General features: G+C 43.0%; 1 protein-coding gene across 1 annotated transcript in view; it reads left to right on the top strand.

Moving 5' to 3' along the window:
- The window catches only part of LEPR (leptin receptor), a 714,243-nt gene that overhangs the window by 497,223 nt on the left and 194,759 nt on the right, over nucleotides 1-22,261 (top strand). Inside the window, exon 9 of the mRNA XM_069232491.1 lies at nucleotides 17,584-17,701. Within this exon, the coding sequence (XP_069088592.1) occupies nucleotides 17,584-17,701 (118 nt within the window). The remainder of the gene's footprint in view (nucleotides 1-17,583; nucleotides 17,702-22,261) is intronic.

Below are 22,261 nucleotides of genomic sequence, written 5' to 3'. Positions count from 1 at the left end.
CTATAAGCAGGTCCAGGTAAAATCAGGCAGGAGTTGGGAAACCCGCATTTTGGAAGACCTAAATGATGCTGCGAAGGCTAGGGAAGTTGAGAAATTCTGAAGCATTGTAGCTAACCGTGGGGGAGTGGGAAGTGTCATCTAGTATGCACCATCAATTGAGACACTTGGTTTAATCACATCTCTGACCTTTATGGTCCAAGGAAGCAACAAGCATCTCATTCACTTCTCACCACTGAGCTCAAGATTCCATCCCTTCTCTAGTACTAGATGCAAAAGAAACTACATTTCCAATTAATAGCATTGCCCTTGGTAAAGCTGCTGGACCTGATGGGATCGGGGGGAGGGAGGCTATTCTGCGTCGACCTAGAGAATTGGGCCAGTTAGAGCAACATGAGTTCTTGAGGGTGTGGAAATTACCACCAGCTAGAAAGCAGCAGAGATAGTCCTTGTCTACAAGAAGGGTTCCAGGGGTTCCCCCTCAAATATAGACCAATAAGCCTTATAGACATGACCCAGAAAATCTTCTGCCGGCAGATATTGAATACACTTGACCTCTGGATAGAAGAGCATGATGCCTTATGTAATTTCCAAGCTGGTTTTAGAAGAGATGTAAGTACCATTGACCGAGTCTTTAGATTTTTTTACCATTGATTGGAAGACATTTAACCTGCAGAGGTTGCATCTTTACTTAGTGTTTGTGGATTTTAAGTCTGCATTTAACATGGTCCCAGGACAAAAACTTTGGGAGGTACTGAAGTTGAACAAGGTTCACCATAACTTGCTGCACTTTTTTGTGCATCTGCATTAGGATATCTATGCTCGGGTACACTGGGGGTCTGAAGGAGATCTGATAGAATGGATAGGGACCAATAAGGGTGTTCTGCAGGGATGTGTACTTGCCCCTAGCTTATTTTCTCTCTACCTCAACAATGTGGTAGCTCACCTTGATGCCTGGTATAATGATTCATCAAGGGTTGTGGCCCTAAAAGTTCCTCTGCTTTTTTTTTTTGAGATGACGTCTTGTTGGTCTCCAAGACCCCAGTTGGCCTGCAGACCTTGGTGGACCATTTTGATGTTTTTGTGCTGACTGTGAACTAGTAATTACTCGTGCTAAAACTAAATTCATGACTTTAAATCCCCACAGGTCAATTAGGTGTTTCATCGTTCTTGAGGGTTGTGGCCTTGACAGGGTAATCTCCTTCAATGACCTCAGAATAAGGCTTACCAATTCAATGCAATAACTTCCCCAAGTTAAGAAGAGCAGCTTGAACCTCGGCCATCAAGCATCTGGAATCATTAGACTGAAAATGCCTCAAAAGTGAGACCTATTCACTAGCCCTAAAGGTATACATCATCAAGGCAGAGGGTAGTGCCTCATATGGTGGCAAACTATGGGGCTTATTTAGATTGGCTCCACTCGGGGTAGCAGAGAATAACGTTTTAAGGTCCCTGTGAACCTTCCCAAAGGTACAAGCCTGCTCTCCCTAAGGTGGGACATGGGTATTAACACCATTACTCACAAGGCCCAGCTATGATCTCTCCTATACTGGGGCAGGCTTAAGTACACCTCAGCCTTTGCAGACTATTACCATGCATTTAGGAACATAGTTAAAGCAGATAAAAGTAATAGAATAACGTGGGTATGCTACTTTAAGGATTCAGTACTTCACTTGGGCCTAGAGGATTACTGGTACAATAGTGAGAGTTGCTTTCACCTTCCCAAGCAGCCTCTAAAGAACATTTACTGGGCTTGTGTGGGGTCTTGAAGGGAGCGAAAATAATCATGGATCTCTCACTACAGATCTTTTAGATTTTAAACCATATTGCCAGTTCCAATGTTTCTTAGGTTTTTTCCAATTCATGCTGCTAGACTTCTATATATCAAGTTTTTTGATGCGAGCACTGCCTGCCCAGTGTGTTGTTGTGCACAGCAGACTGTACCCCACTTCTTTTTCTTTTGCCTTGGGTATGTGAGCTGATGAAGTGTTGGCTCCGTCCAAATTGTAGACAGCTTGGGGTCAGACAGTGCACAGTAGCACTTAGGCGTTTGCATATTGAGACTAAAGAATTCATTGATTGCACAGTTTCCAAGTATTTGCTCTGGAGCTGAAATATCAGAGCCAGAGCACTGGGGGAGGTGTGACAGACTTGATAGTTTGGGACTGAAGACTTATCCGTGTAAGGTCCTTGAGAACTACGTACCGAATTTGGTGCTAGCCCGATGGGCCATAAACCCTTCATTTTATTCATTGAGACTTTAATAACTACTCAGTTTTTTTATAATGTATTGTACATTCTGCACACTCCTGTGTATATTGATTTTAATCAGATTAATCATCTTAAATTGATTACATCAATTTTGTATTGCTGTTTGAGATGTGCACTTTTATGTTTAAAAAAAGAAATAAAGTATATAAACCAAAGATTACAGGGATGTTAAAGGTAGGTTCAGGTTTTACACACACAAATTCATAGAAATTCAGCTGGTATCTAACTATAATTCATGCCCTACGGTAACTATAACTAGTGCCCTAGCCACGTACAGTTTTCTTATCAATAATTTCACTGCAAATGTTACAGGAATATTATGAATGATGTCATAAAAGATGTCACAAGTGAAGTAATATCTGGGGTAATTAGCAGTGCATGGTGAGGGCGCTAGTTATAGTTACCATAAGGCCTGAGTTATAGTTATATAAAATACCTATAACTATAACAGCTGAATGTCTATGATTTTGTGTGTGTACAATCTGAACCTAACTATAATGCTCATGTAACCTTTGTTTTTTTAGTGCATTTCCAAGATTTTTTTAAATTCTCTTTCCTAACTATAACGTCCCTGTAACTTTAATTTTTTCAGTGAATTTCTAGATTTTTTTAAAGCAAGATGTCCATCACAATGCACAGTGAGGGGTGGGTTGGATGCAGGTGCTGGCCTAGCATTGTGCTGCCTCTACCCAAGATTGCATCTCCTGATCCCTCTCCTCCTTCCCATCCATTGTCCAAGTTCATGCCCCTGCTCCCTCATTACAGTCTTGTGTGGCCGTTGTTCTGTTACTGCCCTTCCTGCCTGCCCTGAACAGGCCCATCCACCTCCTTCCTACCCTCTGTTGTCTGAGTCGATGCACTGACTCCATCCCTCCTGCCCTGCATAGTCCAGTTGGCTGCCACTGCCCTCCATTTAGCTTGCTATCTCTTCCCACTCCTCCTGCCCTCCATTGCTCAATGCTACGCCCCATTATTGCCTTCCTCCTTAGACTCTGTGCTTAGCTTGTTGCTTCTACCCTCTTTCCCCCTGCCCTCCAATGTCTGTGAGCATGCACCTGCTTCCTCCTTTTTGCCCCCATGTTCCAAGGACCTTCCGCTGCCCGCCTATCTACTCTGAGTGTTCTGTTGAGCTGCCACTCCCCCTCCCACCTGCCTAGCATGGTCAGATGGCTGCCACCTGTCCCTGCCATTTCTACCCTGCCTACCCAAGTATCATGCCCCTATCCCCTGCCTCCTGTCCTCCATGGTCTATTTTGTTGCAACTCTTTCTGCCCTCCATGCTCTATTGTGCTGCAGCTTCTACTCCTGCCTGCCCTGCGTAGTCTGCTGTGAAGCCCTTTCCCCTTCCCTCTCTCATCTGTGTACAACCCCTACCCCTCTCGTCTGTCCTCCATGGTCCTTTGTGCATGCCCCTGCTCCCTCCCAATTGCCCACCGCACCTGTTGTGCTGTCAGTAACCCTCCTGCTTGCCATGCAGAGTCTCCTGTGCTGCCACAGCCCTTCCCACCTGTCCTGTTCGGTCAACTTGCTGCCCCTGACTCCCTCCCATCTTCCCTCTGTTGTCTGTTTGTATGCCACTATAGTCTCACTGTCATCCTACATGCTGGGTTCTGCTTCCAGTGCCCATCCCTCCTGCACTCCATGGCCAGCTTGTTCCTCCTGCTCTGCCCCCTTGCTCCCTGCCCTCTGCTTTCCATGTGCATGCAGCCCCTATCCCTTCCCTTTTGCCTTGTCTGGTCCGTTGTCATGCCCCTGCACCCTCCCTCCTGCCCTTCATGGTCCGGTATGTTGCAACTGTTTATCCTGTCTGTCTGTCCGGTATGGTCAGCTTGCTTGCCTTGCCCCTTTACCCTCTGCTCTCATGTGTCCATGTGCATGGCCCTGTCCCCTCCGTATTGTTTCCATGGTCTCTTGTGCTTCACTTCTCTCCCACTTGCCCTGTGTGGTTATTGTGCTGCTGCAAACCCTGACCCTTGCCCTGTAAGGTCAGTTTGGTGCCCCTGCCCATTTCCAACCTACCTTCTGTTATCTGAGTCCATGTCCCTGCCCTATTTCTCCTGCCATCCATAATCCAATGTACCATACCAGCTAACATTTTGAACATGGTAAGAGGGAGATTTAAAAACAAAACCTAGGGAATTGATTTTCCCCGTTGACTTACATTGAAAAAGAGGCAATTTCAGGTAGGAGACAGATGAAATAAAGCCCTTTTGGGCTTAAAAACATCAGGAGTCTCCTGCCTGAATCGGGTCTATTGGCATGTATGTTTGCACTGCCACTGCCTTTTCCTTCTGCCCTCAATGGTCTGTTATATTGCCACAGCCTCTGTTGTCTGTCCTGCATGGTTGGGTTGTTACCCCTACCCCACTTTCCCCTGCCCATCTATGGTCCATTGTGCTTCCACTGCCCATTCCACTTGCCCTGCATGGTCAACGTGGCCCTTCTGCACCCTCCTCCCTGCCCTCAAATATCCGAGTCTCTCCCCTTGATTGCTGCCTCCCCACAGTATTCTAATCAACAACTAGAGTGCTAACATTCTTTATTCATTACAAAAGTGAGGCATGCCTGATGTCACATTGATATAATAAAACTGTAATACCTAAAGCATTTGCTTTAGAAATTATAAAAATGAGAGGGTCTTATTCCCATAGAAATTATGGTTAGTGCTCTAAAAATGCTAAAATTAGGACATATTTTCTGAGTTCTCAAATAGTGACGTGACAAAGGACTTTTAAATTATTTGCTATCTTTATGCCTTTTTATCCAGTTGATCACTTGATTATATGTCACACATGGAGAGAGGGTGTGGCTCTATGGCCAGAGCTGCACACTTTGCAAATGGGAAACCAGGTTCAAGTTTCGGTGTCAGCTTGGCATTCTGGGCAAATCAATGAGGGCCTGGTTACAAGGCTGAAGGTCTAAGGACCGCCAGCCTCACAGTGACAGTCAGACCACTTCAACTGTGGCTATGTGACTGCCACATTACAACCCTGGTGGTCAGACCGCAAGAAACCACCGTTCCCACCAGGAACATGGTTCACGATGAGCTGACATCGGTATGAGTTGTATTTAGTCAGGGCGACACTGAACTCAGTGCTGCCTGGCTGATTGCAACTCAGCTTTCCACCAGCCGTTCAAAAGGCGCGGACCCCGCCATGGAAAGGATGGCCGAAAGTCAGTGCAGGGGGCCACAGGGGTGCTGCTGCACTTCCTATGCCCTTAGCATGGGCAGTGCAGGGGCCCCCCTGCCCAGCACCATCGGAATGCTCACTGTCTGCTTTGATGGTGTTGGTGTGCTAAGGGAGCTGAGGCCAATATCGGAGTACTGTTCTCGTTGGTAAGCCCGGCAGGAACAAATAATACAACGTTCCCACCGGTCAGACCGACAAGAACATCGTAATATGCTTTGGTGGGACACCACCATGGCTTTGGCGGTCCGTTTTTAGGACCGCAAAAGTTGTAATGAGACCCTTAATCTCCCCATGCCTAAACCCAAAATGAATATGTCCTTGTGTAATGTAACTGATGCTCATGTAAAGCACTCCAAAATCTTCGGGTCAAGTTTACGCTATATTAAACTGCAAAAAGACAAAAAAATTAAGAGCCTGACTTAGAACTCGGTGGATGGGTTACTCCGTCACTACGGTGATGGATATCCCATCTGCTGAAATCTAAATCCCATGGAATATATTTGGATTTGGATTTCAGCGGATGGGATATCCATCACAGATGCGATGGAGTAACCTGTCCGCAGAGTTCTAAATGTGTTTTGCAAACTTTTGTCATTGGGCTATGCTTGGGCTACATTTGGGTGAAATTTGTGCTACATTTCGGCTCTTTTTTCTCTGTTGGACATTTTAGGAGACCTATTTGTTATGAAGCTCCCTAAATTCTTCATTTACTGTAGTATCCTCAGTAGAAAATGCTTTCAGTTTTCCACTTCGATTCCATTAAGATGGCATTCTCATGTGCCACATTTGTGGCATAGATTCAGAATGTTAGCACTCTAGTTGCTCATTAGAACACTCTTGGAAAGTTTCTGATTACCAGGGAGTTAACTGGCAATCTGCTGATCTTGTTGAAAGTGCATGTTTCAGTCTGCATGTCAGAATGTTTTAATGAAATAGAAGAGGGAGATATTTGAGAACTCACTTTAAACATGTCTTCGTTTTTCTTTCTACAGCACTAACCGTAATTTCTATGAAAAAATGAACACCTTCATTTTGTTCCTTTCTAAATTAAGGGGCATATTTAATAAAGGTGGTGGTGCATCCAATGCAGCGCTACTTTTCTTGCACCCCTTAGCACTCCCCTAAAGCCATCATGTGTGCGCCATATGAAAGATATGGCACACCATGGTGGTAGTTAAATTCTGACGCCAATCCAGCAAACCACATTGAGGCCCATTATAAATAATGGCGCACCTCCTTTTAATGCCTGCTCTGTGCAGGCGTTAAAAAAGCTGCAAAAAAGGTTTTGATTTTTTTGTGTCATTTTTTAGGCGCCCAGGCACAGGCATTATGTGGCACAAGAAATTACAAAGTGGAGCAATGCAAGCATTGCACCACTTTGTAAATCTGGCATGGCAATTTTGGCCTTGTTCGGCAACATTAGCGTACAAAAATAACACAAATGTGGCGCAAGGAGGTGCTAGGGCGGCTTAAATCTGGGCCTAAATATTTTAAGTTTTACCAGTTTGATTCAACCAAAATGACTTCAGGTCTGCCACACATGTGTTGTTAAGAAAGACTGTTGTTTGTTAAGAAAGACTGCTAGTGCTCTAGTTGTTCCTTAGAACACCGTGGGTGGCTGCAATTGAACACAAGGGAATCTCCTGTTGGACATACATGTTTTACTGAGAATGTCAGACTTCATTCTCATATGACTGAGAAAGTGTGAAGTTACAGAGAATATGCTCTTATTTAAGCTTCCGGAGCACCTTCCATAAGAACTTTGGGAAAATGATGAGAAAACAGTTTTCTCTCAACATGATTAATGAAATCGCAGCAGAATGCTTTTTCACAGGGTAGAATCACCTTACAACACACCACAATTCCTAAAATGTGTGTGGTACCATCAACAAATATTATAACTAAAACCTGCCCAGATATCATATTTATTTTTCCTTTAATACCTCCAAAACAACTGAATGGATTTACAACAAATAACAAAAAGCACGATTGGCGGACCAAGATCTAGCTCTCCTCCAAATTTGGTGTAATTCAATTCAGCGGTTCAGGCTGTAGTTGTGTCTAAAGAGCCTATGGGAAAAGGGTGTTTTGGGACCCCACCCCTTTTTTCTCAGTCCTCCGCTTCACGGACCACAGACCACCCTGAAGCTTTCAACACAACAGGTGAACTGACTGTCATATTAGTTTTGAAAAGAAAAAGCTTTTAACTATAACTACCTAGTGGCAACAGCCAGCCAGTAGGTAATATATATATATATATATATATAAATATATATATATATATATATATATATATATATATATATATATATATATATATATATATAAATATGTATATATAATATATATATATATAAAACAAATTATTTATTTTTTTCATTAAAAAATCTAAGGTTACAGGGATGTTATAGTTAGGAAATAGAATTCACCTGTTATAGTTAGAGTTATTAAGGTAACTATAACACGTGCACCCACCATGCACAGCTTTTTCATCAAAAATGTTACTGCATATATTACACTGATATTATCAATGATGTTATCAAAGATGTCATGAATACTGTAATTTGTAGGGTAATTAGCAGTGCACGAGTTTTAGTTACCTTAGGGCATGAGTTTCTTGAAATACCTCCAACAGGTGAATTTCTATGATTTTGTACGTTTAAAATATGAGCCTAACTATAACATCCCTGTAACTTTTGTTTTTTTCACTGAATTCCTATGTTTTTTTCAATTTTATTTCCTAACTTTAACGTCCCAATAACCTAGTTTCTTTCATTGAATTCCCTTGTTTTTTAACATAAAATCATTTTCATTACTATACGTTAATCCAACCAGTGCCACATATGGCTGTGCATGGTGGTGGTTGGTTTCAGGGTCTGCCCGTGACCAGGCCCTGTGGCAATCCTCCTATAACTACCCAACCCTGCACTGTGTACGGCCAAAGGCGCGGTGGGATTGGCTACAGGACCTGGCCCGTGGCCAGTCCCTACAGCCAATCGCACTAACCCCATGAGTGGATGAGTGTGTCTTTGAGTGGGTGCATGAGAGTCTGAGTATGTCTGTTAGTGGGTGCGTGAATGTCTGAGTGGGTCTGAAAGTGGATGTATGACTTTCTGAGTGGTACTGTGAGTGAGCCTTTCTGCATGCTAGTAAGAGTGAATGAATGAGTGTATGAAACTTTTTTTGTTGTTGCCTTATATTTTCTAATATGTCACAATGTTACACAGAAGGCGCACTCTGAGCATTGCAACACTTTCGGGAATATTGCGCGCCTTGAAAAATAACATTGTAAGGTCATAACTTGATCCACAAAGACTCCTATTTGACACCCCTGGGGTCAGGGTAACTCCACCATGACCCCTTACCACACTTTTCGTTTCAATTTTCAGCCCTGGGGACTGTGTCCCATTCCCTAAAATGGCTGCCACAACTTTCTAGTCAGGTTGCGGTCAGCCAATCACAGCATTCCAGTTTGCACGTGCATTCGCGAATACGTCACATATGTGTTAAATGATGCAACAGATCTGCGGCCCTAGATATACAAATTTATTTTCCCTTCAATATCTCAAAAACTAAATAACAGATTTACACCAAATTACAAAAAGCACAATATGCATAATAAAAGCCAGCTTTCTGCCAAATTAGGTGTACTTCTGTCCAGTGATTTGGGTTGTAGTCTTGTCCAAAGCTCCTATGGAAATTCACATGGGAAACACATTTCTTTCACCCCCTCACCCTCCTTTTCTTAGCCATCGCTTGATGGATCACAACAAAAGTTTCAGCGTACAACAAGAATTATATAAATATATATAATGCTAATAGTTCCCTGTGCAGATAAATTCACATGCCAAGCAAAATGTAGATAGTAGGTATGTGGCCTTCCCACCTTCCTTCATACAATTTTACAATGTATTTTACAAAGATGTATAGGATTATTAGCCAAACAAGTGGTTTGTTATTCCTGTGTCAGATGAGCAAAACGGGCAGACCTTCTTGGAGGGCTGATTGAAGAAGGCTGATGGAAGGTTGTGCTTAGGCAGCAAGAGAGCATGTCAGGCTGTTTACTGGTCTCACTGCTTGATGGTGTAGGCTTAAGTGTAGCAGAACATTTCCTCTACATGCTCTGTTGTATGGGTTCAGTTGCTGACAACATAGCTGCTACCACTGGTGCAACCTGGTTGCTTAAGTTGTACTGCATTTGTCATCCTCTATAGTGCCTCATGATTTGCTCTTAACTCATTCATGTCTAACATGCATAGGCATTGTGACAGTCTTAAGTCTCTGCATATCTAAATGGGTTGTCTTATTGCTCGTTTATACTGCTGTTGTTGCAGATGCACCAGGTTAGATATATTGTCACTTTTGATTAAGAGGCAGCCACCCATACCTACAACAGGAGTTGTAGATTATCTTGAATTTTGTATCAGTATAGACGTATGCTTCTGCATTTCAGTAATTAGCCTTGATGAGTGTTCCAAGATTGCTATCTAGTGTTGTTTTCCTGCCTTCTTAAACTGCTTAAGCCTCAATTGTTTGTGGGTACTCATCATTAGCATCAATATATGCTCCTAACTGCAATAGAATTCTTGTTTAGATTCTCACTCCCTTTCCCTCCTGCAGCATCCGGTTAGCTTCTTCGACCTAAGACATGGTTGCAGGAGCACTCTGATGCATGAAGTAGGAGTAACAGGTGGCCCGTAAGAGCAGATGTGCTCTGTTCTCTCACAGTAGTGACTGTTGAATGAGCTGTGATGCAAGTTAAAGTTATTGTTAATTATGTTCTGTGAACACTCTCACTAGGAAGCAGGATGGAAGAAAACTGTAAATTAGATGCATACATGACAGGGGTTTGGAAATATGGCTGAGGCACCAGATATTGTGCTAATCTTGATGGTGAGTGGAGCTTTGGTCAAAGTGCTGCTGTGACCTATTCGTGTTAATTGTCTCCTATGTCTTGATCTTCCTACATGTGCTTGGATGGTAGGGGATATGTCCGGATCAACTTTTTCACCAAAAATAAGTGTTCACATTTTAGATTAAAATGCAGTGGTTAAACACCTTAGAAACATAACATTAATGTTCAAGCAATGTGTCCGTACGTCTAATTCTTTTATAAACATATATTTGGAAATTACATCAGAAATGTATATGTCTAAACTATATGATATCTATATTTTAGAATATAATGTACAAAGATGGTACTAGTTATACATTTTCTCATCTATGGAACATGGTCAATTTTGTTTTGTTAAACTACAACAAGTTCTCACGTAAAGGCTCTCATTATGAGTTAGTCTATTTCACAGAGAAGGACAACGTTGGGTGAAATAAACCAAGTCACTATTACAGTTGTGTCAAGACATCTTATTTTAGAAATCCATTAACAATTATGCACAAACAGAGGGCTTTGACTTTTCAGGGCCAGAGACATTGGAGCAGGACCTCCCTGCCGAGCTGCAAGGGCTGTGGATAGCTGATGCATCAGACCCAAGACTGCATCAATCACCTCTGGGATGCAGAAGATGACTCCAACAGAATTAAAAAGAGAACTGTTGTGAGAAAGTCATCCTTTTTGCCCTGATCACCTCCAAACATTTTGACTGATACTGGTGTTAACTGACTCTCGCTGCACCCTGGGCAGTGCTAACCAGTCCCAGGGCCAGAGCTCTGTTTAAAATGGTTGATGCAAATGAGGCATAATCATAATTGGCTCTGACAAACTGCCTTCTAGTATACGGTAGGGCATGTAGGTTTAGAGACCCCAGGGTAGTTAGGGCACGCCTGATTGCACTGCTGTGGGGCCTGGCGCCATATTAATGGCAGCTCTGCCTTGCAGGCTGCTTTTAAAAGTAAAATTAACACCAAATTTGTCTTTCAAATTAAAAGTACTTCCAAAGTCTTAAGCTATCTTATTTGTTCATATAAGCCACCCGTAAGGTTTGCCTTAGGTGCCCCAAAGGTTGGATGCAGTGCAAATATGAGCATGAACTTTATAAAATATGCTTTTATAAGCCCTGGTGAGTGAAAAACAGCCACATTTGTTTTCCCCATTGTAGTACATTAGCTCCATTGGCTAACATTGGGAGTCTTGATTAGAAACAATAAAGTATCATTTCTGCTAGAAAGTAGCTAAATATTTCATGCTTGATTTCAAACTAAAAGTTAGAATAAAACTAATACAGAGAAAGAGTTTTAGAACTCCTTCAGAAAGTTAACAAAATCTGCCCTGTAGTGCCCTTTCCTTTCCTGATTGGATTGATTGGCCAGTCTCTGGCAGCCTGAGTCAAGCTACCATAATGAGGTGTGAAGCGGCCTGGGCTGGAAAAAAGGAAGCTTCTGGTTGGAGGAGAACTGCTGCAGCAGATAGCAGAGCGGGAAGGGAGGTAGAGTAGCCAAACTAGTTTTCAAAGGAGTGAATGCCACCTAGGACAGAAACTAGGCCTTCATTTCCTGCTCCCCCAGCCAGTTGGGAGCCCCAGTAATAAGATTGGGATAGGGGCAGGAAGGGGTGTGTTACGGAAATGTAGCCACACTGGTGGCTGGGCTCAGCTGGATGTAATCTCCAAGGAGAGATCTTCTCCATTTTAGGTTTTTAAGGATTGTTGCTTTCTGGGATTGATTTTTGCCACACTTTGCAGTAAGGGGTTGTCCCCTGTACCCCGTTGGTCAGGTGTGTCATCTTGCTTGCCAATCCAGGAGCAAGGATAAATATGATGGAGTTGCCCAATGATTCAGATCCCTGCTGGAACAAAATACTGGAGTAGAAGGACTGCCCTACTGAACCTCTGGTCTGCACCTGAAGGACTGCACCCACAAAGACTGCACCAGCTGCACACTCTGGGCTTCACCACGAAAAGGGCTTTGCCTTGCTGCAACAGCATCCGACATGTACTCCCTGAAAGCAACTGGTACAAAGGTGCTGAACAGTGTCCCATCCATTAAGTCATGCAACAAGAGCCCAGCTGACCAGCATCCAGTGGCCATTTGAGGATTCTGACCAGGTGCATTCGGGGCACTGTGGTCCCACAATCAAAGGAGCACCTCAGAGCTCCTGGAGCTTTGGGTCAGGTTTGTGTACACAAAAAGGGCTTCTGGAAGAAGATACAGAAGTTTGGAGCAACTTTGTGAAAAAGCTCCATAAGGTGACTGACCTGTCAACCAGATTCAAGCCGGCGACGTCAAACCGCGCTCCGGCCTCAATTTGAGGTTCATCCTGCTGAAGCTCTGGAGCTTTTCCCCATGGACAAGACTTCCAGGGGTTGACCGGGACCTTGCGGTGAGCCAAGCTGATGATGTCACTTCGCAAGCCGGCCTGAACAGGAGCCTCAACTGACAACAAAAGAAAAAGTTCTAAAAAAGAGACTAAAGGGCTGATTATGATTTTGGCAGTAAGAAAAGCCCGACCACCAAATATCGATGAGGAGACCGCCATGGTGCTGGTGAGCTCCTCACCAGCACCATTATGAGTTTTCCACTGGGCTGACCAGCGGAAACCAAGGTTTCTGCTGGCCAGCCCAGTGGAAAATGTGCAGCTGCATTGCACTCTGCTCCACATAGAGCTGAGTCCAATGCCGTCGCACAGGGGGCCCTGCTACCACCTGAAGGTAAACTTTTGACAGACGCCTACCTCTCAGTGTATTCCATTTGGTCTTCATCACAGTTGGCCTCAAACTTTGACTTTGCCCAGGTCACCCAGTTGGTGGCTTTTGCTTTTAGGCATTAGAAAGCACGTTTTTACATTACATCTTTAAAATTCATGTCTCTGGTTCCATACATTGGATTTTGGTCCGTCGGGTGACATTTTAAAGACAAAAATATTTTCCGTTTTTATAAATTGTTGTTGGACTTTTATTATGTGTTGTGTTTTATTTATTTACTGTCTTGTTGATATTAAATGCTTTACCCACTTCTCCTAAGTTGAGCCTAACTGCTCAGGGGCCAGGCTACCAAGGGTTGAGCAAGGCTTAATACACTAAGGGCCAGATGTAGCAAAAATGCAATTTGCGACTTGCAAATTGCGAGTCCCTGCGACTCGCAATTTGCAAGTCGCAAATTGCTATGCAGTATGGTGTCTCAGACACCGACTGCAACTCGCAATGGGGTCGCAATGACCCACCTCATGAATATTCATGAGGTGGGTCGCAAATTGCGGCCCCATTGCGAGTATAGGCACTCGCTAACATGGAGGCCTGCTGACGTCAGCAGGCCTCCATGTTAGCGACCTGCTGTTCAATAAAGCAGTTTTTTTTTTTTTGAAGTGTAGCCCGTTTTCCCTAAGGGAAAACGAGCTGCACTACAAAAAAAAACGAAACCTTTAGTTTCGGATTTTTCAGGGCAGGGAGTGGTCCCTTGGACCACTCCCTGCCCTGAAAAAATAATATGGGGTCCAGTCACAAAGGGGAAGGGGTCCCATGGGGACCCCTTCCCGTTTGCGAGTGGGTTACCATCCACTTCAAGTGGATGGTAACTGCGACTCCATTTGCGACCGCGTACGCGGTCGCAAATGGAGTTGCATACCACTCCGACTCGCAAATAGGAAGGGAACACCCCTTCCTATTTGCGAGTCGCAAATGCATATTGCGAGTCGGTAACGACTCGCAATATGCATTTTGAATTGCAAACCCACGTTTGTGAGTCGCAAACGGCGATTTTTGCCGTTTGCGACTCGCAAAAGGGTTGCTACATCTGGCCCTAAGACCTTTACTGGATGTAGTGTGGGATTGTGGCCTGTTACTAAATGTAGGTACCTACCTTCCCTTACTAATATTACACTTTCCAACACCCGCTCTCTCACTTCCCGCTGCTGCCATTCACTATTCACCTTCCATCTCCATGGGCAAAAACCTCTCTTACCTCCTGCCATAAGCAGGTGGTATATGTTTTATGATTTTTGCTTTCCAATTCACAGAAGATATAAAAACATAAGTAATTGAACCTGGAATTGTAGTTTAAGCACTTTAGTCTACATTCTGGAAGAACTAACGTCAAATCTCATAGGAAGCTGCTGTCACAATTAATTAACTAATTTCTACGCAAAATCTATCAGCATGGAGGTAAGGGTGAACTGGTTATACAATCCAAAGAATAAAACCAAAAAATATAAATTTGTTACCGTGAACAATATCAATTTAAACTAAAGAAAATTAATGTATTTACATTTTCTATGCAGAAATACTTGTATAATAACACATTATTACATGATTACAGTACTATAAAAAAATTGGACTGCCTCTGTTGGTCGTTGGGCTTGTCTTATTCTATACCACGTTAAGATGGCTGAAACCTGCACCGAAGAATGTGATGATGAGGTAGTAGATTGAGGAAAGTAGCTGGTAGTACCGCTACCTTATTAATGTTGTGAAACTTGGGTAGTGATAATTGGACCATTGCTTAATAAGTGTAGAACTTGAGCTTGTGTATAAATTGCATATAACAGTGCAATATACCTCTCAGCAATGTATTGGGTAAAGTTATTGATTTCATGAGTGCGGTACCTAATAACCCTTTTACTGTCACCTCCTTCAGCCAAAACCAATGTACAATGCCTTTGTTCCGATCCTTGCCTTCGAGTTGCTGTATTATGTTGATCAGGAAATACCTATATTCTGGTATCTATATCTGAACACCTGAACTAGGTCTCTCATGAACAGTGGTGTAACAAATGCTCCTGCAGTGTAGGGGGGCCCCGAACTCCAGGGGACCCCCTCGGATCTGAACACTCTGCACGGGCGGAAGGCTCCTGACTGAATCCAGGGGGAGGGGGCAGCCTCAAGTTTTGTTATGCCACTGCTCGTGGTGCACTTGGTTTTAGAGAGCTGAACACGAACGTCTGTGGGAACGAATATGTTACTCATCATGGTATCCTGAAGTGCCAATATGCTTTCAAGAGTTTGGGCAATTTCAGTCAAGGATTGCGGAAGTGTTAGCTCTGTTCACCCTTGTTGCGTGTGTGAAGGATGATCCTCAGAATGTGGGACATCATCAATGCTTCAAGCCTCCACATTTGCAACTGATTTCTTTGTTGTATTTTTGTTGCTACTCTGCTGATTACACCTCCTCTACATCCAAAACCCTCCTATCATCCTCGAGCACAGTCAGCTACATCCACTGAGATAATGGTAGTTGGCTGTAATGACGGGGATCAATGGCAGTGTAGGGATGCTATTTATTGCAACACTCGTGATTGCAGTGACACATAAACTGGAAATCCTACTGGAAATGGGCCACTGCCAGGCAGTATGGAACCTTTGCCACTGGTTGTAGAAATAATCACACTTGTAGTTGTGAAAGCAGCTGAAATTGTTGTTGTTGTTCTGGAATTGTTGTTGTTCTGATGTTGGTTCTGACTGGACTAGAAGTGGGGTCAGGTAGACATTCAGGTGCTGGGATGATGGTAGAGGATCTTTTGGCAGCATGTCGCCTTTGTTTCTTTGGTGGAGGCTCACAACTAGTTGACAATTTTTCAACATCCCCCTATGCAGTGTCCCCTGCAAATGTAATATTAAAACAAAAAATATTTATCACGGAAATATGACATCTCGTTTTTAAAAATATCTATCTAGCTATCTATCTATCTATCTATGGAGATATATTCTAAGTACATTTTAAAATCAGATTTCTAGGTTTCAAAACACACCCGTCACAATGAAACCATTACATTTGTGATTAAAATGATTTTACTAATATTAGTATTAGCAATAGTCATTAGAAACATTTATAACATAATATTAATTAACCTGCATAATTCTCACTGTGTCCTTGGTTTCCAACTAGCATGGTGCCTCCGTGGCTCATAATTGCATGCTCTTGCATGTCCCAAGGCTGAAAGTCAAATATAGGGTCTCGCACCTCATGCGTTTTTTCGACATTCACACTGGTGCTTAGTTATCAGTTCTCTCACATGATGTTTGAGATCTTCATATCTGCTTTTGCATTTTTGTACACAGCATGCATGGGTGCTGCCTGAGTTCACTTTGTTGTTTTGTCAGATTTGTCATTTCACAATGGCACTTGCCTTATGTGCCAGATGTGCCATTAACCTGGTTTCCTTCTTCGCTGTCTCCTCTGCCAAAATCTCCATGTCTTTTTCGCCAAACGTAAATTTTCACATTTGCTTGGAGGCCATGGGTTTGAAATGTGAACTTATTAGCGCAGGTACCTTGCTCATGGTAAGGTTGTTTATAGATTTCAAAGATTGCAAAAACAAACTAATAAAATGCACTAGCAGCATGGATATCAATTCACCAAAATACCAGGGGCAGAGTAAGTGACATCACACACATTTTGGTCTTCACTGTCACTCACACACATACACTCACATTCCCTCACATAAACCCACCCGCAAGCACAAACACAACATACATTAAAATCATTTTTTTACTTACCTTAGCTGTCGGTGTAGGTCATATTTCAGCTAATTGTGTTCCATTTTTTGCATTAATAGTGAATACTCTTTTATTCAATATTAGTGTAATAACTTTTTTTGACAGAAAACAGAGAGTTGAACCCCAACTGACGACCATAAAGCTGCCACTGTGTCCCAGGCATTGATTTTGCCACCGGTGAGGACAGGAGACACAAACTCTATGGCAGGGGTCATAAGGGTCAAGCCAGGGGTCCCAGCTGCGACCCCTAAATCACGTCAATGACTGTCAGTATGCTGTCCCAAAGATATGACCTTCCCTCCTGAGTCATGTGATGTTATTTTCTATATTTTAACCAGTGTGCATATATGGGGAATTAGCACATGTTATTAGTGTAGCTGAAATACTACCATGCACACTTTTGGGAAGCACAGACTTTAAGACGAATGTGCGGCTTTGAAGTGTTTTCATATCTAGTTTATTTTGTTTGACATGTCTGGTGCTTTTTGTTGTGGGGTACTCAGTAGAGGAAGGAGGTATAATTAGGAAAAAATAGTTATTGTTTATTGACAATATTGTTTCCATGCAGGATATTCGGTACAATTAAAAACCCATCCAATTTTAATTGTGTTGACTAAAGACATGCAACATTTTAACTTTTTAGTGTGGATGTGTGTCTATAACGGTGATAATCACTCAATTTGATAAGCGAAATCACTTATTTGTCTGCCTCTTTCCTTAATTAATTTTACTTCTTGCAGATGTCAACATTTCAATTTCCTGTGAAACTGATAGTAAAATTACTAAAATGACGTGCACCTGGGCCAAAGACAAATTACTGATGCTGGAGGAAAGCTATATAAAGTTGAAATATTACAGGTCTGTATGCAATTTTTACAGTGTATTCATCAAACCCTGTTGAGTTTTTATTACACACTAATTTTTCTATACATATGCGTAAACGTGTGACGTGATATTTGATAAGCCTTAAATAACCTCATTGAAAATGCTCTCCCATAGCCTAAAAATCTTGGTCTTTAATTTCTAAGTATTGAATCACGCATACACAAATGGGGTAAATATTTTAAATTGGCTCGGGCAATGATGTTAAGGTAAATCGTGAGGGGTGTTTAAATAATACTGTCTATTCTATTCCCGCAGAATCATGTTTTGTCACCATCTTTTGAAAACGATTTATATGCCCTCCCTGATTTTTTCTCATGAACCTCTAGATCTCCAGTCTCTCTTTGCTCGAAGCAGCTGAATCTACCCAAGGTCCACCTGTTGTTCTAAGTTATGTTTTTCTCTGCTCCTAGTTCAGCACCTTCCACAGTCAATAGCATTTCTGGTCACAATACTAACACTGAGTGCCGCCAACACATTAATACATTAAAAATTGTCAGCTAACTGTTGCAGTACCAGTCTATCCCTTGTCCATATAAGGAGTGTCCAGTTGCAAGGCAGAAGGTGCAGTTGTAGTGGTGGAAGGTGGCCTGGCCTGCCAGTTCTGGGTGTACAGTTCATATTGGAGCACAACCAAGTCCCTGTGTTGGGGAATCACAACCAAGTTTCCAGGTTATGTATTGGTGCTTGTTGGTTGCTGTAAAACATGCTGCAGCAATGTTGGGTAGCATTAGGTGAGAGGCGGCACTCCTCTTTGTGTTTAGAAAGCTGTCTTCGGCTGTCTGAAGAGTGACATTGTTCATGCTACAGCATTGTCTGAATCTGGGTTGTTAGCCCTGCAGACGGTTAGTTTTACTGATATTCTCTTGAAGTTGAATAAAGACTGTTTTCAATATTACAGAGATCATAAAGTGTGGATATCAGGATATCTCCATGGATGGATCTCTATTGTGTTTCTGTAGGTGGTGGTTTTGAGGGAGCTGATACTACTGGGGATGGGGAGGAGCTTAAAAGCTTAATTGCTTGCATTGCACTTCTCTATTGACTGAGGGACTAGTGGGTCAGGTAATGGGCTGACTTGGGGCTTGACCGCTTTGAAAGGTGTTTTGCTTCCGTTAGTCACTTTGTGAAAGGTAGTTCTGTTTAAGATGACTTTATCTCCACAGGTGAGGTATCTGTATGCAGATTAGGTGCTTTGGTTGACGTGAGATCAACTGGACCTATGTATTCTGTGTCAATTTCTTTTATTGCCTTTGTATGGAATACTTGTTCACTGAGAGTTCTTGGTAGTACCATGGTGTTGAAGCTTCGGTTTTGGAGGATTATGTTTTGAATGGTGCATTAAAGTTTACATTTTTTCAGGGTGTTGATATATTTAGTGAGGAGCATGTTGACATCTAGTGAAAGATAGTGGGAGTTGGAATCCTTGGTGATCTTCTTTGAGCTTGAGGTGTCTTTGTTTTTCTGAGTTTGGTGTGGCATGAAGTAGCAAGAAGGTCAGTGGCGACATGGTCAATCAAGTACAGGCATGCCAGGGCCTACATTAGACTGAATGTGAGCTCATTGTCATGAGGACAGAGGTAATTGATTTGGAATGGGCAGATTTGGCGATGTGCTTCTTGATAATAATGCTGTTCAGAAGTGTGGAGAAGGGATTCTTATATTTACTTAGTATTTCAGGCTTTATATTTCTTGAAGACTGTAAGGAATATGTGGTGTATATATTAAATGGGGAAAGGCATGATGAAACCTGAGATTTCATTGGTGAAGACCCTATTTAGTGCTGGGGGTCTGACGATCAGGATGAACGTGGCAGTCTTCCATACGGATAGGGTGATGGGCATAGGAAAGAGGGTATATTGTATGGCTCAAGTACTTATGCTTGTAAGTAGGATATTATTTGTGAAGTGTTCCAAGTTAGTGTGCACATGGTCTGGGTTTGAGTGTTGCAATAAGGTGAGGTGCATGGCTTTAGAGGCACATCATGAGTGTGCTTTAGATGGAGGTAGGGGTTCTAGATTGAGACCATTCCTTGTCCCAACAGGCCTAAACAGGAGGCACCCTTGTCCTCGAAAGCTATTTACCAAGAATGCCAGGGCAGCCACAATCTAGGAGTGGCAGTTTCAGAAGGCAGAAATAAAAAGGGGTGTGGTGATTGGCTGCTGGAGACTCGCTGCTGTGGCTTCTGGGGTGCTTCCAGTGGCGTAACAAAGGCCTCCTCATTCCCCGTGGTGCGGGAAGGGGCGAGCTCTAGAGGGCTCCCTCAGCACATTACACTGGTCTACAAGCTTCTGAGTGAGATCGGAAAGGGCCCCCTCGTGTACTTCCTTATACACGCCACTCACCAGTCCTATTTGCATTTCAAGGGAAGGCACGAAATAATGGTAGAAAGCTGATAATTAGCTAGTGGAGACAGTACCAGACCAACCACTGTAACTTTTAGTGTACTTTTGCTCCTTAGAACTTGCAGATCGGTCCTATCTGCAGTGTGTGGGACGGGAAGAAAGGGAGAGAGCAAGATGGCTGAGGTTGACAATGATGTCAAGCTGGTATTAGTGGATTCGAGGATGCTTCTGCTCTGCGTCTGTCCCCTAGAATATTTTCACCTCTGCTCGATATACTTTGAGAGGTAACGCAAGAGTTTTAGCACTGTGTGAAGACATGGTAAATCCCGCCACCACTCCTAAGTGTCATGCCGTGTTCTTTGAAGTGATCAAACAAATAGGGGACGAACGTTTATATGCTAACTTTTTGTAGCTCTGTTGTGTGTCTGGCTGTAAGCCATACTTCGATCCATGTTCTGCACATTTTGGCACTGTGGTAACTTGCGAGACAACGTGTGATGCATAGCGGTGATAGTCAAACTATCAGCATGGCAATAGCTGCAACCAGGGGTCACACGCAATGCCTGTCTTTACAAGACATGTGGCACCACACCAGGTGGTCGATCGTCCTGTAAAAACAGTAAAATGCATAACATAACTTTGCACGAAAATAAAGGAAATAGCTTACAAATGAGGGTGAGGACAGTTTAGACTTCATTCCTTTTTAATGGATTTCATTTACATCTTCATATTCCTCACACAATAAACCCCGAAGAAGCTCTTTTTAAGGCCTGTGTTGAGTTACGTTTTTGTGAGGTCAGAGACAGACATGTTAGTCCCTCATCCCCTATTTTGTGGATCACGTTTTGGTAGTCCCTATTGTCACCTCAACTACAAATGTGATACATGATCGTCAGATGGAAATACAGCATAACGTGTATTTAAGTTAATTGGTTTATTACGCAAAGCGTCACATATTGTTCTCATGCTAATTTCTGGGACCCAACTTGAACCAGCGAAAACAGAAAACAAGACCGCCACCTCACGCAAAGCTGATTAGTATTGATTTGGAAACAAGTAAACACACAATAGCACCATTATTTAATCAGCAGACAAATATAAAGGATAAATGGAACACTGCATGGCATGTGATGGGCTCAGAGGTCTTCAACTCATAGTTGTTTGTCTTGTAACTGCTTGCATATTGTTGCACAGTATGTGCCTGTTCTGAGACACTGGGGGGGGGGGTATATTTACACCCTGTTTGCGCCGAATTTGCGTCATTTGTTATGCAAATTAAGCGCCAACTCAACTCCATATTTACATATTGATGTTAGACATAGGATTTTGCACCATTTTTTTGGATGCGTGCACCTACCTTGCGTCAATGAGATTCCCATCCAAAATATGGTGCTATCTCTATAGCCCCATATTTATCCCGTTCAAAAATAATGCACGGGTGGGAGGAGTGGCTAAATATTGGTGCTAAACTTGCTTAGCACCATTATTTAATGCCTGGGTCAGACCAGGCATTTGGGGATCTGTGGACCAATTTCCATTGGCAGACACCATGGAATAGGTTCACAGGTGCCCACCCCAAGCCCCAGGAACACCACTACTCACACCAGAGGGACACCAGAGTATGGGGGACCCCATACCAGGTAAGTAGGGTAAGTATTGGTGAATATGTTTTTTTTCTTTTTTAAAGAGCCATTGGGGGCCCTAACTTGGGGCTCCCTGCATGGCACAGGGCGCAATGGCCATGCCCAGGAGACTCTGGTCCCCTGTGCTGGCCATTGGGGTGGTGGTCATGACTCCTGTCTTTCCTAAGACAGGAGTCATGTTTTTGGTGGTTGTGCGCCAAGAAATGGCACTAGTCTGGTTAGAGGCATTTCTTTGCCTCTAATTAAGCTAGCGTCATATTTTTGGACACAACCTCCTCCTTCCCTACCACCACCCCCATTTGGCTAGCGTCATTTTAGTTGATGCTAGCCCGAGCTGAGCGCCGACTTGTGCCATTCTCTTAATTTGGTGCCCGGCTGGCACTCAGGAATGGCGCAAGCCGGCATTATGCTTTTTGGTGCAAAACTGCATTGCCGCAGTTTTGCACCAAAAAGTATAAATTCGGGCCTTTGGAACAAAGCTTAGCACATGCCTGGAACCTGCTAAGGCCATAATAAAAGCAGACAATCTGTATGCCACAGAATTTTAC

This window comes from Pleurodeles waltl, chromosome 4_2, assembly GCF_031143425.1.
Source record: "Pleurodeles waltl isolate 20211129_DDA chromosome 4_2, aPleWal1.hap1.20221129, whole genome shotgun sequence".
Taxonomy (NCBI): domain Eukaryota; kingdom Metazoa; phylum Chordata; class Amphibia; order Caudata; family Salamandridae; genus Pleurodeles; species Pleurodeles waltl.
The sequence above is the reverse complement of the archived record's forward strand: the minus strand, read 5'-3'. Positions and strand labels throughout refer to the sequence as shown.